The 21,853-nt window shown below is 54.4% G+C and overlaps 2 protein-coding genes across 3 annotated transcripts in view; both read left to right on the plus strand.

Moving 5' to 3' along the window:
- TRAPPC10 (trafficking protein particle complex subunit 10) overlaps positions 1-1,846 on the plus strand; it is a 78,324-nt gene extending 76,478 nt beyond the window's left edge. For both annotated transcript variants that reach the window (XM_090272141.1, XM_090272147.1), the window contains one exon: positions 76-1,846. In XM_090272141.1, coding sequence (XP_090128267.1) covers positions 76-314 — 239 coding nt within the window. In that variant the 3' untranslated portion in view covers positions 315-1,846. The remainder of the gene's footprint in view (positions 1-75) is intronic.
- A 2,227-nt stretch (positions 1,847-4,073) lies between these two features.
- Positions 4,074-21,069, plus strand: PWP2 (PWP2 small subunit processome component). Its single transcript, XM_090272150.1, has 21 exons — positions 4,074-4,169; positions 6,075-6,187; positions 7,008-7,102; positions 7,435-7,534; positions 8,278-8,421; positions 9,383-9,518; positions 9,797-10,014; positions 10,389-10,532; positions 11,095-11,165; positions 11,541-11,677; positions 12,155-12,303; positions 12,497-12,644; positions 12,909-13,059; positions 13,977-14,157; positions 15,193-15,340; positions 15,764-15,872; positions 17,343-17,408; positions 18,377-18,595; positions 18,777-18,927; positions 19,180-19,254; positions 20,571-21,069. The coding sequence occupies exons 1-21, from the start codon at positions 4,152-4,154 to the stop codon at positions 20,752-20,754; spliced, it is 2,757 nt and encodes a 918-aa protein (XP_090128276.1). The 5' UTR covers positions 4,074-4,151; the 3' UTR covers positions 20,755-21,069.
- Positions 21,070-21,853: the final 784 nt, after the last annotated feature.

Here is a 21,853-nt window from a genome sequence, read left to right on the forward strand (position 1 = left end):
TGGCTCGCTACTCCCCGCGGTGGGTAAAGGGTCTGTGGCCTTGCAGCCTGTGTCTCACCTCCGTGTGTTTTGCAGATAGCTGGATAGAAAACGACAGCCTGTCGGTGGACAAGCACGTGGATGACCAGCTGGACAGCAGCAGCGTCAAGAGCAGGGGCAGCGTGCACTCGACCGCCAGCAGCGAGCACAAAGGCTTGCCTATGCCCCGGCTGCAGGCGCTGCCGCCCGGCCAGGTCTTCAACTCCAGCACAGGCATGCAGATCCTGGTCATCCCCAGCAAAGACGACCACGTTCTCGAAGTCAGCGTCACATGACTACGCCTCGGTTAACATGCCCAGACCGGGCGTGAGTGCACTCCAAGGGATCCTGACTGTTGTTCTCCATTGTAACATTGTAACTCTAACCAGCCCTGGGGCTCTGCCTGGCCATGGAAGCATCAGAGAGTGCGGCTGCCTAGCAGAGTCCCGTGTTGTTTGTGTTGTCAGTGGCGTATGGTTACTCATTCCTCTCTCATCTCCCTGTCCCCGTGCTGGTGTCCTCCAGTGCTGGCCCAGGGCCCGCTTCCTTATCCCTCACCCCCTGCTCATGAAAGCTCTTTAGAGGGGTCTTCCACCTGGGCAACCTTCAGTCTGCTGGTTCTTTATGGGGGTCCGTGTGTCTTCCAGGGAGACACTCAGCAGGCCTTCCCATCTTATTAGTGACACGTGTGTGCCTTTCTGGTCACACGGCTGCCCAGTTTCCGGACCAGGTGAATTTGTCAGTCTCCTAAGGGGTAGCACAGTCCTTTACCTCAGCTCATCTAGTTGTGCTTTTCTAGAAAAACATCCTTTTAGGGCAGGTAGGTGGGGCTAAGGGGTGGGGTGGGGAGGGAACGACCCCTTCTGTGCCTTGGGATATCAAACTGGGTGGCCCTGGGGCACCTGGTAGCTGGAGCCGTTTTAAAGGTACTTGAAGACTAGAGCAGGGCCTAAGGGACAAACAGCTCAGTATTGAGACAGTGTAGGAGTAAATGTTTCTGGGACCCTTCTTCCCTCATAATGTTGATTAAATATCATATGCACTTGAAATTAAATATATATTTATTTTAATTATATATGTGAGGGTAAATATGTTGTGTTTTCTCTCACCTTTAAACTTAAGAGTCTTTACATGTAACTGTAACTGTATAATCAATATTTTTCTTTTGCACCTTAAATCATAGAAATTAAGAGTTTCCATTTAAGTGAAGATTAGAGGGGTCCTCTCGGTGTATTTCTAGTCTGGTCATGGGAGGGACGAAAGCCTTGGAGTATTCTCTGCTGGTCCACTGAATTGCAGTCATACCATACCGACAGATTGATTCGCTTTTGGTTGTAAATGTAATTGTACATATGGTTGATTTATTATTTTTAAAAGTACAAACTAACTGATGTAATGTTTATGTATAAGTTGTACCAAAAATCAAGGACAGAATAAATGTGTGTTTGTTTTTATTGGTGTGAAAGTCACAGCTTGTAAATAAGTGTTGTATGTATTAAACCTTTTCCAGCTCTCCAAAGCAATGTATTTTTGTACATATGAAATAGAAAACTCTTAATTCACTGGGAAAGTGTGGTTGGATTTGAACTTGACCAGATTAGTGCAAGTAAGGATGAGGCCTCATGTGAAGAACCTTAAAAGTGTAAGCCTTACCGAAAAAGGAGCCTCCTGCAGCTGCTACTAGCCAGGGCTTGTCACCTGTTTGAGAGAGGCTGGTGGTGTGGGGGCCAGAAGGTCAGATCAGTACACACACACAACAGAGCAGTTGCCATCACTCTCCTGTAGGTTGTCTATCAACCCATTCAACAAATAAAGGTGGTATGATTTCCCCCTCGTGTCTTTCATTTCTAGAAGTTGGAGAAGTATGTGAAGAAGATAAATATCTGTGTTTCATTAAACTTTCCAGAAATTCATCTTCCTTATGAGCAGTTTTAAACTAATAAACTTGGACAACGATTTAGACAGATTAGAACTTAAGCATCTAATGATGGTTTAGGGTTTCTAAAATAAGTTTGTTTTATTATAAAAATTGGTGATTGCCTGACATATCTACCAAGCCCCATGAATGAAGAGATCTTTGAGATTGGATTCTGTCAGAAAAGCTCTAATGCCTGTGGTCAGCCTCAGCCATGGGGACAAATCCTCTGTGTGTAATGTAGCTTTTCTTCTTCCTTCCAGAAGGGACAGTGTGATTTAATGGTAATCTTATTTCTGTTTGATTTTTGTGTCTGGGCTCTAATCCCAGGATGAAATTCTATAATTATATAGATTTAGAGGGAAAAAAATGAAGGGGAAATCCAAAAATTTTATGGTATATTTTTACTTTCTGGAAACTTAATGAAATCAAATTTATCACAGGTTTGTTTTTTTTACCCTCACTATCCAAAAGACCTTTTGCAATATGTTACATAAATGCCTCTTTTAAAAAATTCTTTTTGTTTTTTACACAAAAGAATGTCACCTAAAATGTCATTTTCTTTTTAACTAAAAGGCTATAATTGGATTTTTGTTGTGTTTAAAATAAAATGAGTCTTATGGGTTCGAGACAAGCTGGTTTTGTTGGTAAAAATGTAGCAGCTGTCAAATAATTATGAAGCCAGATACAGAATGTGCATCTAAAAAAAACAATATGCACCTACTTTGCAGATATGTGGAAATGTAAATATTAGCAAAAGGAAAAGAAAGTTATAATTTTGGTGAATTTCATGGGCTCTCCTATGATTGGAAAAATTATAACTTCTGATTCTAATGTGAAAATTGTTGTATTTAATCTGAAAATGACTTCTACCTACAGTTCCATTGTCAGCACAGGCCACAGTGGGCTGGATTCCTAAATGAGTAAGTGGATGAGGATAGATATCTCATAAAGAGCCGGTAGGGAAAATACACACAGGCTTCTATTAATTTTTCTTTAGTGTTTAAAATAAGATTGCTATAAAATTAAACACTCCAGTTGTGTATATAAAATGAAAAGTTAAATACTTTTTATATAATAAACTAGGCTGATATAAATGTTTCACTGTCAACTGTGATCTTTAAATCCTACATGATTTTAAAATTGACTTTTCATGAAAACGCCACTTTTTCTAAATTTATTCATCCTATACACCAGGCTGTAAGACCAGAAAGCATTGTTAATAGAATTTGCTGGGATTCTGTGACTGGAAAAGGTGACAAGTGGGTGACTTTGACACTGCAGGTATTAATTCCATTTTCATGGTTTACTATGAAAGTCATTTTTCACATTATTCTGTAATATATTGTTAGACTAAAACCATTGTATTAAGACTGTTTAAAATGTAAGCATTATAATTCTGAAAATACACGTTTTAAGAAGAAACTTTGCTGATTTGAACTTCGTTCTTTTGCTGAGTTAATTTTCTTGTTTTCTCTCCCCAATCCATGCTTCTAAGTGTAGATTATTCGCTTTGGGGGGGAGCATTACCAAATTTTTCCCATAATTTATTACCCTGTAGCTCACAAGAATGAAGACATTTGAGTTTCAGAGGTTTCTTTTATTTTCTTTTCTTTTCCCCCGCCCCCCCTTTTTTTTGTAGACATTTGCCAACGTAACGTTTGACAAGGTAATTGCCTCTGTGATGTTTAGTACCATCGCTAATACAGTTTCTTTGGAAAAGTGGTTTCTAATTTATTGAGAGTCTCATTCTTTTTGGCTCTGCTTTCATAATCCAAAGCTATTAAATAAGCGCGGGGGGTCTGATCTCATCCTCCTTAGTTCATGAACGCTTGTTCTGGGCAGCGGGACGAGCCCCGGCCCAGGGCGGCTGAAAGACCTGTCTCCCAAAAAGCGCCGGGTCCTGCTCAGGAGCGCGGGTCCTGGATTGCGAGGGGCGGGGCCCGAGGGTTCAGGCTCACCTCCGGGCGGGGAGGGGGCGGGGCCGGGGAGAGACTCAGGCTATGGGACAGGGGAGTAGGCGGGGCCAGGGGCCCAGGCTCCGCCTTGGGATAGGGCGGGAGCGTGCCCGGGGCTGAGACTCCGACTTCTGGCGGCGCCTCACCTCCGGGCCGGTGGGGGCGCTGTGGCATGGAGTCGCCGCCGGCCCGGAAGTTCTCGCTGCAGGCCGGAGAGCGGGGTACCAAAGCTGTGTGGTTGCACACGTGCTGCGGCCGAGATGAAGTTCGCGTACCGGGTGAGCGGGCATGCGGCTTGCCACACGGGGTCTCTCGGCGGCAGGGGTCCGGGTGGGGCCGGAGGAAGCGGAGGCAGGGGTATCGGTGCTAGAGACCTGCTCCTGGGGGCTAACGAATCATGCCTGGGCGGGCTCGGCGTCTGGCAATGTTGTCCTCACCGCGTATAAAGTGAGGGAGTCTGGGCCGCGAGGGCTGCAAGCGGCATCAGCGTTCTGGATCAGAAGGGAAGGTGGGCCGAACCGCCGGCGGCGGCGTGGGGCGGGTAGGCCAGCCCGGAGCTGACATCCCGGGCACCGGACGCTGCGGTGACGGGGAAGGGTGCAGGCGCAGAAGGGCGACTTGTCGCTGAGCCCACCCGACGTCACTCTGACCTCGTCTTCCTTCGCGACTCAGGATCATTGACTCAGCGGTTGACCTGCTAGTCCCATTCCTCCATGGGAAGTTTCCCCCAGCCGGTCCCAGCTCCGTGCAGGTCCCCAGCGGCTGCATCCCGCGCCTGCGCTGCTCCAAACACTCGCACATCCCCAGGTGTGCACCTGCAGCCCAACACAGTGGGTCCATGGCTTGGAGTGTCAGAGCCAAAGGAACACAAGTCTTGTTGGAAGAAAAAGTTTTTATGTTTACATGTGACAAGTAAAAGAGGCAGGAAAGTGATTTCCAGCGCTGTTGCTTATATTACAGTGGCTACTTACATGTTGATATGTTCTTTGCAGTTGGTAAACTTAACCTGGTTGTGGTTCCCGTAAAGCTCATTTGCAAAATACTTTTGATACATTTTAGCATTTAGTAAGAACGGCCCAGACTTTGAGACCCTTGTCATATCTAACACTCCCTTGTGACCCAGACCTGGAGGGGCTTCATCACTGCCCTTCCCCCATCCATATCCAGCTCCTAGCAGGACCTGCACTTCATCTGCTCTCTCCATTCCTGGGGTCGCCTCCCTGGTTGGGACACCCTCACCTGCCATGTGGAGTAGCACAGAAGCCTAAACAGCTTCTCTGCTTCCTTTCTTACTTCCACGGTCATTGGAGTGGCCTTCAAAAAGTGGAAGCCGGATTACAGCTTGCCTCTGTTTAAGACCTCAGATGACCAAGCTCTGCCCCTCCACCCCGGCCTCCCTGAGGTTCTCGGGGGTCCTGTTGGCCTACAGTTCCCGATGCTGGCCAGGCTGGAGCCTCACTCGGGTTCCGGTCCCGGTGGCGCCTCCAAGGGTTCCTCCCTGACCACCCTCTGAAATGCCTCTGCCTCTCCCAACTGCTGGGGTTTGGCTGGCAGGCTCCTCTGTTCAGGAGGCCTTGAACCCAAGACGCACTTGGGGGGCCGTTTCACTGTTGCAGCTTTGCTCTTCCTGAAGCGTGGGCGCTGTTCTCGCTTCCACTTGGCAAATGTCTTCTTTTTTCTAAAAAAAATTATTTATTTGTTTGTTTGTTTATTTTTAGAGAGAGAGGAAAAGAGAAAGAGAGGGAGAGAAACATCACTGTGTGGTTGCCTCTCACTCGCGCCCCCAACTGGGGACCTGACGTGCAACCTAGTCATGTGGCCTGACAGGGAATTGAACCAGCGACACTTGGTTTGCAGGCTGATGCTCAATCCACCGGGCAAATGTCTTCTGTATGTGAAGGCTTTTGAGGCTTCTGCTACGGTCACAGTACCTGTTAACCACCTTGGTGGAAGCTCGGGGCCCCTGGGGATTGATTGGGTTCACCTCTTGCTCTATTTTGTTTAGGGCTGGGCCACATAGGCACCCAGTAAGTGTCCCAGGGGATGACTGGAAGGACCCCAGGAATGACCAGGGAGCCTGCAGAAGCTCTGTGCCATGTCCTTGACCAGATGTATCACTTAGCTGTTTTCTGGGGTTGAGACTGTATTTTCTTTGTGTTAAGAGAGCTCTGTTTTCTTTCCAGTTTTCAAATTTGCTGGGGACAGTTTATCGGCGTGGAAACTTAAATTTTACGTGTGATGGAAATTCAGTGATTAGTCCTGTGGGAAATAGAGTCACTGTATTCGACCTTAAAAAGTAAGTACGTTAGTTGATATTAACAGTAGCAGTCCTGATAGTTTGCTTGTAAAAATCGATGGTGTTTTCCTCAATTCCTCTTAATAGTACGCCTGTTAGTTAGTGAGGCAGCCTGCAATGGGGGCCACAGGATTACCCAGAACTGCTGGGTCCATATTGGAGCTGGCTGAAGGAAGCCCAGTTTCTTCATTCTGGTTCTTCAGCTGAACCCCATGTATCTCGGTTGTTGTTACCGTCAAGGTACAATCATGTGTCATTCAGCTAAATTGTGTGGGAAGGGGACATGGAAGCCACTCTGGACTCCTGCCCGGCACAGCGCTCGCTGTACCTCGGTTCTGCTTGCTCGGTGCGCGCTCGACTCTCTAGAGTAATTATCACATGTTCACTGAAGAAAAATTGGAAAATAATGTAAAGAACAAAATTAGCATCTAACCAAATGGTTAATATTACTTGTCTTCCCATTTTGGTGCATTTCCTGTTAAAACAGTTTTACACGATGTGCTACCCTTGTGATGAATCCCTCCCGTTGTGCAGTTAGCGTGTTTCCAGTTTTCTGACTTGATATATATGTAAAATCATGGGATGCAGTTCTAGAAGCAAATTGGACATGTCCAAAGCCCGTTTTTAAGGGTTTTAACCTGCTGTGCCAGATTTTCTCCAGGGATTTGTCTTCCTTTTCCTTCAGCAGGGAGCGAGGGTTAGCAATGAGCTCTGGCCCAGGGGACAGGAGGGGCTTATCGTGGGGGCAGGTGGCCTGGTGGTCCCAGCCTCCCCCTCTGATGATGTGAGACCAACTTCATGGCTCTGTTTTTTGTCCCAGCAACAAGTCCAATACTCTGCCCCTGGCCACTCGGTACAATGTCAAGTGTGTGGGGCTGTCCCCAGACGGCCGTCTCGCCATCATCGTCGATGAAGGTAGCCACCGGGGACCACAAGAGATGGGAGACAGAGAGTGGTGACCCATGGGACCAGTTGAGGGACAGCTGTGGGCATCAGGGTGACACAAAGCCGACTCCTATTCCTGCTGGGGTGTTAGGCTGGCAAAGTCCCCTCCTCCGGTGTGAGAGTGTGTGTGTGCTTGGGCATCCTCCCTGGCTGTGTGCCCTTGGCATCAGGGGATGGGGTGGGGGCTGGGCTTCCTGTGCCGGGAGCATGCTTTCCGGAGTCCTGGTGCTGACAGTGGCAACACTCAGAACTCTGCGTGTCAGCGGTGTGTCCGGTGAACACAGAGGCCACTCTTTCTCCAGGGGGGAATGCGCTGCTGGTCAGCCTGGTCTGCAAGTCCGTGCTCCACCAATTCCACTTCAAGGGCTCCGTGCACAGCGTCTCCTTCTCCCCTGATGGCAGGTAAGGGCCTCCTCCCGGTTCAGGGCTGGAGCTGGCTGGTGCTGACCTAGAGGGCTCTTCCTAAGCAGGATGTCACCGTGGGAGCCTGTGCTGGTGCCTCGTGTTGGTGGCCCAGACGGTTCCTGAACTCAGCGCTCCCGTCGGGCCCAGGCTCCTGCAGGGCCACCGGGCGCAGCCCCTTTTCTCCCTTCTCCAGAGCAGGCATGGCCCTCAGAAGGGCTCACAGCCGCCAGGTGGCCGGGCTGTGAAGGAGCCACTGGCTCTGAAGCCATAGTGAGGAGGATGTGTGGGGACAGGTTCAAGGCCTCCGGGAGAGAGGGTTTTTCTCCGCTGACCCAGACGTGCCGTAGGGTGGGGACTTCAGATTTCAGCTGTGAGTCCCCACCCCATGTCCACGCTCAGAAACCCCTCAGAGAGGCATCCAAGGTGCCATTCCTTGGTACCTGTCACATAGGGCTGGTGTCCTCCTTTGGTTCCACCCAGGGCTATCCGAGCTTGTGTCCTGGCTTTGGGAGCAGGTGGTCTGGAGGGAGCACCTGAGGGGAACTCTGCTTGGGGACAGGGCCCACAGGATGTGTCTGCTTCTTCCCTGACTCTGTCCACCCGTCCTCCTTCAGGCTCCCCAGGTTCACCTCTTGTAAGAGGCTGACCTCAGAGCGGGTGAACTGTCTTCTCAGAGGCCCTGAGCTGGCCTCAGGACTCCAGCTAGCGCTGAATATTGGTGACTTCCATTTCTGCCGCAGGAAATTCGTCGTCACGAAAGGCAACCTTGCTCAGATGTACCATGCCCCTGGGAGGAAGCGAGAGTTCAACGCCTTTGTCCTGGATAAGACCTACTTTGGACCGTACGATGAGACCACTCACATTGACTGGACAGATGACTCCCGGTGAGACCTGGGAGGGATGGCGGGGTGTGGGGGGGTCCTGGGAGGGGCCAGTAGGGACACCTGCTTCCAGCCTCTTGTTAGAAAACATCAGGTGTCTTATTATCAGGTTCTGAAGTTTCAGTTTGAAGTGGCCTCTCCTGAGCCCTGTGTCGGGCTGGGTGCAGGGAGGGCACCTGGTGGAGTTAGGACCACACTGCCTGGCGGTGGTCACTGAAACCAGAGAGCAGGATGGGGACCCTGATGAAGAAAGCTGTGTCCCAGTGCACTGTGGCCGAGTTCATGCCATCTAAGGTCTCAAGAGCACCGTCAGTGGGCGAGTTGGCAGGTGGCTCCCCATGTGGGCGCCGGGCGTTGCTCTGACCTATCCTTTCACAGCTGCCATCCCTAACCACCCCGAAAGACACTTGATTGTGGCCCGCTTTTTCTCTGCTGCCCTTTGCTCTGCATGCAGGGAGGGGTAGAGGCTGCTGCTCTGTACATTGGACCAGCTGGTCTCATACACCCTGGGCCACATTTGGGGAAGAGGACATAGCCCCCAGGCAGTGTGTCAGTGGGAGACAGTGGTCTCATGTTTCTGGGGGATGGGGCAAGGGCAGGGTGCCCTGAGACTAAACCTTCTCTTATGAGGCACCTCGGTCTGGCTCTTACTGCCATAAGCAGCATTTGCTCCAATTGGGATCTTGGGGAGTGGTCAGGGAGGCTGAGGAGCAGGTTCCCTGAGCAACACTGAATGGGCTCTGCGATCGGTTCTTGGGGCTCCCCTGAATGCCCCTGTGAGGGACTACTTTTTGAGGAAGGACAGTGATACATGTCCACCGAGGCTTCTGGTCCCAGGAGACACAGAAGGATATAGCCAGCACCCCTGACCTGTCCCCCAACCCACCACCCTGGGGTGTCTCCCCTGTGCTTGGGGCAGTGCTCGCTTGGCAGCTGCTGGATGAGCTGTGTTTCCTCTGTCCAGGTGCTTTGCGGTCGGGAGCAAAGACATGTCCACATGGGTGTTTGGGGCCGAACGCTGGGACAACCTCATCTACTACGCCCTGGGGGGACACAAGGACGCCATCGTGGCCTGCTTCTTTGAATCCAACAGCCTAGATGTATGTCCCTGCACCCAGAGCCCCTAGCTTCACACCCAAGTCATGTCCATGAGTAGGGTGCCGGGCCCCTCCCTGTAGATGCAGGTGCCCCTCCCACTGAGGTCCTCGGTCATCTGGGGAATCACCAGTGGCTTTGGCTGTCCATTGGGAGTCATCTCTGAGTGTGTGGGGGAGGCTTTGCTGAAATGGATAGACAGTATTCTTGTCACGGCTGCCTGTGCATGGTGTGGGCTTCGGAGCAGGGTGACAACCACCCACCGGTGTGCTTCCAATTACAGCTCTACACCCTCAGCCAGGATGGAGCCCTGTGTGTGTGGCAGTGTGACACACCCCCTGAGGGCCTGAGGCTAAAGGCCCCCACAGGCTGGAAGGCAGACCTGCTGCAGAGGGAGGAGGAGGAAGAGGAGGAAGGGGAGCAGGAGACCACCATCCGAGGGAAAGCCACGCCAGCCACGGAGGAGCAGCGGGGCAAAGTGAAGTACTCTCGGCTGGCCAAGTAGGTCTCCAGTCCACAGAGGGTGGGGGGCCTCATCCCCTCAGGCAGAAATGTGACATGCTCCTGTGGAATCTTGACTCAGATGGGACCTGGGAAGGACATCGTCGGAGCAGGGACCCAGAACCCAGAGAACAGACTTGTTTCTGGGTTGGGCGCATCCTGGGGAAGCGTGGCTCCAGGGTACCAGCTGAGAGGCTGTCTGGGTCCCAAGCGAAGGGTCAGGGAGGCTAAGGGAGCGGAGAGTCGCAGGCGTGAGGAAACGGGACTCGAGACAGTACGGTCAGGGCTGGCTCCCACGTGCCTGGCATGGGGTGAGGGCTCCAGCCTAGCTCTCTGGTCCTCGCTCCACAGCTCCGCTGTCCCCCCTCTATTAGGTATTTTTTCAATAAAGAAGGAGATTTTAATAATCTGACAGCTGCGGCATATCACAAGAAGATCCATCTCTTGGTCACTGGTTTTGCTTCTGGAATCTTCCACCTTCATGAGCTCCCGGAGTTCAACCTCATCCATTCCCTGAGGTGGGTTCCTCTGGTCTCTGTTGTGGGTGTGGCTGATGCACTTGGAAGTCCAAGGGGCTGATGGCAGGGGACCAGGTGGAGGCCATGCTGTGCCTCCCCTGACCTCAGGCCCGGAACGGCCAGAAGGCCTGAGTGGCTGCACACCGGCTTCCCAGGACACCTGCCCTCACCTTTGTTCTGGCCAGGTGCACGGCGGATTGGGGGAGAAGCAGGTGTTGCCGCCCCACCCAGATCCCGGCCGTTGCTGTCTTGTCTTGTGGGCTTTGGTCCCGTGTGTGGGTCACATTGTTTTTATTTTTTATTTTTGTTTTTTCCCGTCTGTTTGGCATCATTGTTACATAGAAAAAGTTATACTACTAGTTTCACAAAATCATGCAGCTTTAAGGCTTTGAAGGCCGGGCAACATTCTGGGTTTTTGATGCTTTAAATGTGTTGAATTGTTTAGTAAGTGGATGGGGAGAAAGTGTGTAGGCCAGAGACAAATCCTGTCTTCGTTCACCTGGCCACCCTGAGGGTGGGGACAAGAGGCTCTTGGGCTCACGGAGTCCTGCTTTCTGCTCAGCATCTCCGATCAGAGGATTGAGTCTGTCGCCATCAATAGATCCGGTGACTGGATCGCCTTCGGCTGCTCAGGTTCGTTTTCTTGCCAGATTATGTGAGAACAAGACACCTGCCCGTGGTCCCACCTTGGCCCCGGGACCCTCCAGGCACTGGGAGATCCCTTCCAGGGGCTGCTGTGAGCAGCGTAGCTCATGGTGGCTCGGGTGGGCTGCAGCAAGTGCCTGCATCATGGGGCCGCTGTGCACGCTGGTGATTCGGGAGTTGGCGTGTCTCTGCTGGAGGGTGAGGGGGGCACCTGCCCCAGGGTGGGATGGGCAGTCACCATGCCAGTGTGAGTCTGGGCCACAGAGCCCACCAGCATCTTTTGGGCAATTGGTGCCTTCGTTTGCCTGTGAGACAGGGTGTCATGAGCAGGTCCCCAGACCCACCCCCTCATGTGCCCCTCAGGCCTGGGCCAACTGCTGGTATGGGAGTGGCAGAGCGAGTCCTATGTGCTCAAGCAGCAGGGCCACTTCAACAGTATGGTGTCCCTGGCATACTCTCCTGACGGGCAGTACATCGTGACCGGCGGTGATGATGGCAAGGTGGGGCTGTGCTGCCTTGGAACTGGGCTGGCCAGTGGGGAGGGCGCATGGCCTGGGGGGGGCTGTGGGGTCCTGTCCCTGTCCTGTGGGCTGGGGCACTGGGGCACTGGGGCCAGGCCTCAGCTGTGGAGTTCAGCTGGAGCTCATGGGTTCACATTGCCTCCCCTGGGCTCATGAAGAACTATTTACAAACTTACCTGGATCTGGGTGGAGGGTTCAGGTGTCTTTCCCCAGTTTGGGCTTGGGGCCCCACACGTATAGCTGCTTGGCTGAGGGCCTCTGATGTGGGCGAGTGCTTGCTGCACCTCCCAGGGTGGCAGCCCCCCGCCCCCAGGTCTCCATGCTGCTCTCATGTGGGGGCAGCGGCTGGTCTCTCCAGGCCTCAGAGCCCACACGGGACTTTTGTATGTGCGCGCACGTGAGAGAGAGCGAGCAAGCCTCAGCTGGGCCTTGCCTGTTCCTCACTCCCCACTGCAGGTCAAAGTGTGGAACACCCTCAGCGGCTTCTGCTTCATCACTTTCACGGAGCATTCAAGTGGGGTCACTGGTGTGACCTTCACCGCCACGGGCTACATCATTGTGACCTCCTCCATGGACGGGACTGTGCGGGCCTTTGATCTTCACAGGTGACCTTTCTGCTCAGAGCAGGCTGTTCCTCCACACTGGGCAGTGAGATGGGGCTGAGGCTTCCGGGCTTGTCGGGAGGCATGGGGTGTGGACAGAGGCTCCGGGCGAAGCTGCAGCTTTCAGGCCCCAGGAGCAACGAGGCGTTAGGGACCTCAGCGAGCGATGCCCACCAGGGTCTTCTGTTCCTGGCAGGTACCGGAACTTCCGCACCTTCACGTCCCCGAGGCCCACGCAGTTCTCCTGTGTGGCGGTGGACTCAAGCGGGGAGATCGTTTCTGCGGGGGCGCAGGACTCCTTTGAGATCTTTATCTGGTCCATGCAGACAGGCAGGCTGCTGGAGGTAAGGCCGGCCCGTCCTGGGAGCTGCACTCCGGAAGGGTCAGGGGGGTGGGGGCGGGGCACCTCCTGAGGGGGTGCATGGGGCAGAAGTCACAGCTGACCCAGTTTTCTGGCCTGGCCTCCCTGCGTCCCTGCTCATCCCACAGCCCTGAGCGCTCAGAGCGGTTGTGTTTCCGCAGCCGCAGCATCTGCGCGCTCCTGGGTCCCGCGTGGGGCTGCCCGCCGAGGCTCTCCTCTCTCAGACCTCCTCTATGCACCGCTGTAGGTCTTGTCCGGCCATGAGGGGCCCATCAGTGGTTTGTGTTTTAACCCGATAAAGTCAGTCCTGGCCAGCGCCTCCTGGGACAGGACAGTGCGTCTGTGGGACATGGTGGACAGCTGGAAGACCACAGAGACGCTGACTCTGAACTCCGATGGTAAGCTGTGCTGTGGGGTCAGCGGGCGGAAGCCGCGGCCCAGGATCGGAAGGCCAGGGCGCAGTGCTGGTCCTGCCCGTCTTGGATGTGCATTTGGATGTAAACCCAGGATTCCCAAGGGCCCCATAGCTGTCGGGTTTGGCATCCAGTCGTGTCACTTTGGGTTGGGCGTCCCCGCAGGACAGTGAGCTGGGGCCGGGGCTGCAGCTTCCTGACACTTCCTGCACTGGCTGGTGGGAAGCAGTAGGTGCGGGGGGGCCCCCCCAGGCAGGCTGACGGGGCCCTGTCACCCAGAGTCCCACCACCACCTGTGTTTGTGTACGAAGCTGTCCCTGTGCACAGCCAGTGTGGGTGTCTCATCTGTAACTGCCTTCCCCTGTGGCAGCAGAGTAGATTGGTCACAGCAAAGACTGGACTGTTTGCTGTCTGGCCCTGCACAGAACACATAGGCCGGCCATGGGACTCAGGGTCTCTGCTGGGTTCTCTGCTTCCTGTTGCCCCACCTGGCTCTGGTTCAATGTCTTAGCAGTGACATCCTGTGCCTTTGTGGGGTCTCCACACTGACCTCCACCCCCAGTTAGTCTCTTTCCAGTCTGTCCTGCAATTTCATCAGAACCACCTTTGCTTACCTGTGCCCTGCCCCCTCCCACTTCGCTGGCCCCCACTCAGTCCTTCGTGACCTGTTTTGTGCCAATCCTGGACCGCCCCCGTCCTGAGGCAGTTGGGGTCCTGTCTGCATGTGTGGCGGACGTGGCCTTCCTCCTGGGGAGGAGCATCTCAGGGAGAGCATGTGTGCCCCCATCACCACCCTGCTCAGACCCACCCCTCAGGGAGCTGGTGACAGACAGCAAGGGTGTGGCCCATCTGCTGGAGCCCAGGGTCCGCCTCAGGCCCTGATTCTGTACGTTGCTTTTCAGCTCTGGCTGTGACTTTTCGCCCCGACGGTGCAGAGCTGGCGGTGGCCACGCTGAACTCACAGATCACCTTCTGGGACCCTGAGAACGCTGTGCAGACAGGCTCCATTGAGGGCAGGCATGACCTCAAGACAGGCAGGAAAGAGCTGGACAAGATCACTGCCAAGCACTCGTCCAAGGGGAAGTGAGTGCCTTGGCGAGGAGCAGAGCATCTTTCCGGAGGGGGACCGAGGGGCTCTTTCATAGAGGTGTACCTTTGAGGTGGGGTGTGCTCCCTTGGAGCCCAGGAGCCTGTCAGGCAGAGGGGGCTCTTCCCCTGCAGCGGGAGCACTGAGCCCGTGTTGGGTTTTGTGGGGGTTGGTAGACCACAGTGTCCTCATACTTAGGCCGTGTGACCAGTGTTACTCTGAGGATCCCGGGACAGGTTTGTGTGGATGCCTGTGTTCAGTTCTCTTAGGTCTGTCCCTAGGCATGGAGTTGCTGGGTGACTTAGAGTGACACTCACTTTTCAAGGAACTGCTGGACAGTTCTGCAAAGACCTGGCACCGTTTGCTTTGCCCCTAGCAGTGCAGGAGGGTCCCAGTTTCCCCACATCCTCACCGACACGCAGCTGTCTGTTGTTTTAAATTGCAGCCATCTGGTGGGTGTGAGGTGGGATCTCGTGGTTTTGAATTGCGTCTCTCTGAGGACAGAGAGCGTTGGGCATCTTTTCACGGGCAGGTTGGCCATTTGATTGCTGGGTTTGCAGAAATGTATCTCCGGAGCATTTGCCCATTTTAATTGGGGTGTCTGCCTTTCTCATTGAGCTGTAAGAGTTCATGTATTCAAGGTACAAGACCCTTATCGGATAATACAATTTGCAAATATTTTCTCCCATTCTGTGGGTTGTCTTCATTTTCTTTGCAGCACAAGGGTTTGCAATTTTGAGGACATCCAGTTCAAAGGGTGGCCTCCTTTTTATTCTGACTTCAACAAGGACAGGCCCTGACTTGAGCCACATGGTCCTTTTGTGCCCAGGTCGTGCCTCCCAGGAGGCTGATGTCCCTGTGCCCTGCCTGGGTTGGTGCTGCTGCAGAAAGAGCCAGACTGGGCATTGTGGACTGTAGGTGTAGAGTCTGCACGGTCTAGGCCACGAGCCGTGGAGGCTGCTGGGAAATGTAGGAGGACCATGTGTCAGAGGTCCCTGGGTGGTAACTAAGTCTGAGTCCCCTTCCTGCAGGGCCTTCACCACTCTGTGCTACTCTGCGGACGGCCAGAGTGTCCTGGCGGGAGGGATGTCCAAGTTCGTGTGCATCTACCACGTCAAGGAGCAGATTCTCAGGAAGAAGTTTGAGATCTCTTGTAATCTGTCTCTGGACGCCATGGAGGTGAGTGAGTGGCGGGGAGGGGGCTCCAAAGCACAACTCTGGGCTTCTCAGGACCCGGCATGGGGCCCGGCGGGCCGTGATGGGCGTGCCCCCTCTAAGTGTTTCTGGGGGAAAGTGCCCGTGGCGTTTGCTGAGGACACGCAGCCAGGACATGCGGCCTGCCTCTCTCCCCTCACAGAGGCTCCTGGGACCCCTTCGAAGGCTGAGTGAGAGAATCCGACTCCTGCCCGGCAGTGCCAGGCTCTGAGGGAGGTTCTGCCACGAAACTGGCTTGTCACTGTCTCTCCTCAGGGTCCTTGTGTTCTGTGTGCATTCCAGGCAGGGCTGGGGTCTCCTTCAGTGTTGATGTACATCAGTGAAGGCGGGGAGACATATGTCTCTCTCACCTCTCACGGCGACATGTCTGTGGTTTTGGTCTAATAGGAATTTTTGAACCGAAGGAAAATGACTGAGTTTGGCAACCTGGCGCTAATTGATCAAGACGCCGGGGAGGAGAACGGAGTCGCAATACCTTTGCCAGGTGTAAAGAAAGGTGAGCGGAGGGCCCCTCGTGTCCCCTGTGCACTCGGCCGCAGCAGGCCACCCTGCTCACCCGCCTTTCCTGGGCAGCAGCACTTGTCCTCCCTTGCTGGTGCTGCCCTCACTGATGTCTGAGAACTCACTGCACGTGTGTGGTGTTTGTTGGAGGCTGGGCCGGGGGAGACCCCCTGTGAGTGGCTGTGCAGCCTCACCGCTCCGGGCCACGGGGTACTCCCTGGGCCGGGCCACGGGGTACTCCCTGGGCCAGGCCACGCCCTGGGCCTCGCCCCTCACATGGGCCACAAGGACTCCAGCGTTGGGGAGCCGGCAGTCTAGGAGGCGGAAGGGTACACGTGCCTCACAGGAACAGGGCGGCAGCCTTGGGGCCCCCCGGGCCCAGGTAGACCATTGAGGAGGGTGACCCATCAGCCAGAAAGCCCACGCGTGGCACAGTATTGCAGCCGTTGACCTAGGCCTGGTTTATACTGGCCCTGGCTCATGTCCACTCCAGGTCCCGGAGGCCCACCCTGCCCCCCAGGAGTGAGGGCACCTTAGCAGCTGGCTAGGTGACGGCGAGGATCAAATGAGCCGATGCAGGTTCTGGAGCAGCTTCCTGTACCGCTGAGTACAGCGCACTTGCTTCTCAGCGTCTGATGGCAACAGGCCTGTGCGGAGCACCTCCTGAGAATCCTGCTGAAGTGTGCGGTTCTCCACCTGCCTGGGGACACTGTGACGTTTGTCACAACTTTGGAGAGTGTTGCTGTTGGCATTAAAAGTAGAGAGACCAGGGGTCTATAGGACCCACAAGGACTGGCCCCAAATGCTGGTCACCCTGTGGTTGAGAGCTCCCAGCAGTGTATTTCGGGGGTGGGGCACACATGGAACATGACTGTGGTGGCCTCCAGGACAGGCTCCAGGCAGTTGAGAGCTGGACATGAGGAGGCGGACTTTTCACAGGTCAACTTTGAGTCATTGAGTTTCATTCCATGGGAATGTATTATCCATTAAAAAGTGAAGTTGAAAATAAAGAGCCAGGAAGGATTTGCGTGACGCTGCCTGGGGGGGGATGAGCCTCCACTCCAGAGCTGCCTCGTTCAGCCATGGGGCCTGTGCTCTTCACCAGGCACCTGGCCGAATGGGCAGGTGGAGACAGGAGCCACCCTGCCTCACAGCCCTGGCTGGGCAGAAACCTCTTCCTGGAACAAATGAGCTGTTTGCTGGCCAGGCCACATGCCCACAAAGTGTCTGGTCCGATGGCTCATTCCTGGAGGTCAGGGGCGCCCATGAAATAGCATCTGAGATGCTGGTGCGGGGCTCACCTGCTGCATCTGCCAGCGGGGCTGGAGGGCCAGGGGCTGGGCTGCCACTCCTAATGGGCCCATAGCTACCTCCAGCCAGTGAAGTGACTCTGGGGGCCTTCCCTTGTCAGATAAATGGCAGGGGATGTGGTGTCCTGTAACCAAGTGGTTCCTTTGATTTCCAGGTGACATGAGCTCTCGTCACTTCAAACCTGAAATCCGGGTGACTTCACTCCACTTCTCTCCCACTGGTGAGCCAGAGAAGTGGGTTGTTGGTATTAGAAGGGGTGGGGGTCAAGCATGGGGACCTACACTGTGCGTGACTGGCTCCCAGGGTCTGTGTCGGTCTCGGTTTCTGACTAGCTCTGGGCTGCACTGTTCCCCATGTGTAAGACATGGTCATCTTTGTCCTCTGAGTATGGCTATGAAACCTATGACCTTAGCCAGGCTGGGCTTGGAAACAGAGAGACAGGTACCTGCTCTGAGCACTCTTCATCTGTGCCATTGGAACTGTCCTGGGGGGCCGCCTCCTTGTCTGCCATCAGGCACCTTGCTCCCCACCCCGCCCCACCATCAAGAGTGTGCAGCAGATCGTCTCTTGACGGCTATGGGGTGGGTCAGTACCTCCAGGGCCTGGGGCCTACAGACCAGAGCACAGCAGGGTTGCAGTGGGCATGTCATTACGAGTTGACAGCTGACACTCTCCAGCATGGAGTGAGTGACAAGAGTAGTAAGGTGCAGAGCAGCACGTGGCGTTGTACCAGCGGTATGAACCGGGGGTGCAGGCTGCAGCCCCGGGACAGTTCTAGTGACCTGTTTTGTAAGTAAAATTTTATGGACCAGCCACACTGGTTCATTTGAACATTTTGTCCAGACACTATGGTGCCAGGGCATTGCAGCAGAGACCACATGGCCTGCAAAGTTGGAAGTATGTGCCCTGGACAGGAAAGTCTGCCAGGCCTGCCAGTGTAAACAAGGCAGGAGGAACCACACATGCCTGCTCCCACGTGCACACAGTGCTCTGCAGGATGGCTTGCACCAGTGAACCAGGCACTCCCTTCTAGAGGGCCTGGTGACCGGGGCAGGAGTGAGAGGGAGACACCCCTGTGCTCCTTTCTGTTGGGGACCATGGGAATGTGTTCAATACCTGATCCTTAAAAAAAAAAAGGGGGAAATGAGAATAACCATTTAGGAGCCAGCTGACTGCTTCATTTTGCAGGGCGCTGCTGGGCGGCCACCACCACCGAGGGGCTCCTCATCTATTCCCTGGACACCCAGATGCTCTTTGACCCATTTGAGCTGGACACCAGTGTCACCCCTGCGCGGATCCGGGCGGCCCTGCGCCAGCGGGACTTCACCAGAGCCATCCTTATGGCTGTCCGGCTCAACGAGAGGAAGCTGATACAGGAGGCGTTGGAGTCGGTGCCCTGGGATGAGAGTGAGCGCTGGGCCTGGGTGGGGTGGGGCCACAGGAGGTGGCTGCCAGGACCCTGCACCCACGCCTGCTGGTTGCAGCGCCTGAGTTCTGTGCAAATGCAGAAAGGGAGTAGGCTGTAATCGGCTTTTCTCCTGATTTGAGTTCCTTGCAGAGTGATTGTGGATTTCCTCTTCTCTTACAGTTGACGTTATCAGCTCCTCCCTCCCCGAGTTGTATGTCGAGAAAGTCCTTGAATTTCTGGCTTCGTCCTTTGAAGTGTCTCGCCATCTAGAATTCTACCTTATATGGACCCAGAAATTGCTCATGGTCCATGGACAGAAGCTGAAGTCCAGGTATGATGTGCTTACCTGCTTGTTCATCTGTGACTCCTGTCACTTGGTCATCTAGTCTTTGCTGATATAAAGGGAAACTTTACATGCAGACATGGCATGAATTGAGGCCCTTCCGTGAATACACAGCATGAAATGAGGCCTCTGCATGCATGTGTGGTGTGACGTGAGGCCTTTACATGCATATGCAGCATGAGAAGCGAGGCCCGTGTGGCATTCCATAACTGCTGAGCCTAAGGGAAGTCTCCTTTCCAGAGCAGGGAAGCTGCTGCCGGCAATTCAGTTCCTTCAGAAGAGCATCCAGCGGCACTTGGACGATGTCTCTAAACTGTACGTTTTGCCGGCGGCGATGGTGGGCAGGGCTGGGGTAGTAGTACCATTGCCAGCTGGATCACACCAGGGTCTGCTCCCTGTGTCATCTCATTTGGGGATAAAAGGTACCAATGCTGGGGGTGCTTGTTCCCTCACCGCCAGGCCTGCCACACGTAGTGGTACTTGAGGTCGGGCAGCTTCAGATGAGGCTTGGAGCTGAGAACAAAGAAGTCACTCAATGAAACAATGAGTCCCTGCCACGGTCAGACGTGGAGGAGGGTATGCTGCGGTGGGGTCAGAAGCCTTGTCTTCAGTCCTTATGGTTCGTGCACTGTCTGGCCTTCCCCTGCGGCTGCGTGGAGCCATGGAGGCCTCACAGATTGGCCTGGTGGTGGTGGTGGGGTGTCTTCCCTTCCTGCCATCGATTAGGCGAATGGAGAGAGGTGGGTTCTGAGGTGCTGTTGTCAGGATCAGTGGCCAGGCATCCCAGCTCCATTCCTGAATGCCTGTCTCTGCCCCAAGTCTGGACCCAGGGGACCCAAAGTCCTCCCATCTGTGGTTCCTCAGTCTTTCTGAGTCAAGAACAAGCCATTCCTCCCTGAGGCTTTTCTTCCTGAATGGCCTGGCTGCCCACAGGAGCAGCGAGGCAGAAAGGGGCCGTGTGGGCTCTGCCACCACCAGGGCGAGCCCCCCTCTTGTGGACAGTTCTGTGACTCCACAGAGGACTGTCCAAGAGGCTGGGTGCCTCCTGTTAGACTGATTCCTTGCTGTTTGGGGTTCACGTAAAGGCATTGTTCCTTGGACTTCAGCATCTGTTTGTTGCTGCTGAGGGGGTACAGCTGGTTGCTGTGTATTAGTTTGGGGGAAGGCCCCGTCTACGCTGCCAGACTGTGAGTCGGTTTTAGTTTGCAGAGCTGCACTTTTTTTCTCTCATCATTTCCCTAAAAGTTCTCACTGGTGGTTTCCTACATGAAACAATCTTTATTCTCTTAGTGTGGTCACTAAGCCAGTACTTCCTCTGATGTCGGTGGGACTGACTGATGAAGTTGTCTGGGTCAGGTCCAGGGAAGGGCAGGGCAGTGAGGACAGTCCAGGAGGACTGGGTCTTACAGCTGGGTCCTTGGAGGCCGCTGCCGCAGGGCTGAAAGGGGTACACACCAGGTTGCCAGGACACGGATGAGAGGAGGGACACGTGGGGCAGGTGGGGCTTCAGGCAGCCGTGGCTGGTTTTCTCAGAATCACAGTGAGGGTAGCGTGCTGCCCGGTGAGCCAGGGTTCGAGGTGGACTCAAAGTCACTGCTGCTTTCACTAACGTGACCCGTGCTCTTCCGCAGCTGCGACTGGAACCGCTATAACATTCAGTACGCTCTGGCAGTGTCCAAGCAGCGGGGCATGAAACGCCCCTCGGAGCCACTGGGAAGTGAGGAGGAAGCAGATGGGTCCGAGGATGACGACAGTCTGCACCTGCTTGGTGCAGGACATGGGGATGGGGATGATGGGGACAGACTGCTGGTATAGAGCTGGCTGCGCTGCCACCCGGCTCATTTCAGTGAAGACCCTGGAAGGGATGGCACCACTGCTGTCTGGGCCCGGGCAGTGAGTGGAGGGCAGTCGGGGAGCTGTGGGACGACTGTCGCCGAGGACCCACTCTTCATGTAAGAACCAAGCATCTGAGAACGAGCTGCCTGGTCCCTCGTCAGCAGAGGCTTGGCGCCCAGGGCCCAGGGCCTAGGGCCCAACAGTGTAAATAAAAATACACTGTGCGTTTGCTATTGAAAATGCCTTTTAGAGAGGCAAATGGGTTCATATTTATAGACTCATGAACTTTGTATGAAAGTTTATATTTTTAATAAAGTTTTGATGATACACTTAAAGATGAAAAAAGATGGGGTTTCTTAAAATGTAACTATGGATCAAGTCTATAAACTCTGAATTACAATGTTTATAATGTATCCTGAGTGTAATTGTGCTGCCCCACCTAGGCCATCTGCCCCATAATCTCTACGTAGTGTTGGCAGGGCAGGGAGCATCTGCTCAACTCTGACCTTGGAGAAGAACCCGATGGGCCTCCTGGGGAGCTCACTCAGACCTGCCGTGCCTGCTCTGCCCTGCGGTGGCCCTTGGAAGGAGTCCCTGAGAGTGGCTTGGAGCAGCTTTGCCACAGCCAGGTGCCTGGTCCCCCTGGCTCGGTAGCAACAACAGTGCTTCGTGGAGAGTGTGGGAATGGGGTCCCTGGGCCCCATCCTGGTGCTAATCAGAGGTGCTGCCCACAAGTCACTGGACAGTCTGGCTCTCCTGTGCTCCTTAAGTGGATACATGCCCATCTCCCTGGGCTGATGTGAGGCCTGGGGGCCAGGTGGGGGGGGGGGGTAGTGCACGTGATCCCTGGTGCCCCGGTGTTTGCAGCCCGAGTGTTTATCCGTAGTGTGTGCTCAGGCTGGTAGAGCTCAGGCCCCTGGACCACTGGGTGTTCCTATACATCATCCCACCTGTCACCTAGGCCAGAGAAAGAGGTACAGTATTTCCTCCTCCTCACCTGAGCTTTCTCAGTAAGTTCCCCTGTGCACAGAAGTGCAGTTGAGCCGACCCCCTCGCCGTGACGGGAATGAAAGGTGAA

This window comes from Furipterus horrens, unplaced genomic scaffold (genome assembly GCF_987537825.1).
Source record: "Furipterus horrens unplaced genomic scaffold, mFurHor1.1.pri manual_scaffold_1, whole genome shotgun sequence".
NCBI classification, from domain to species: Eukaryota; Metazoa; Chordata; class Mammalia; order Chiroptera; family Furipteridae; genus Furipterus; species Furipterus horrens.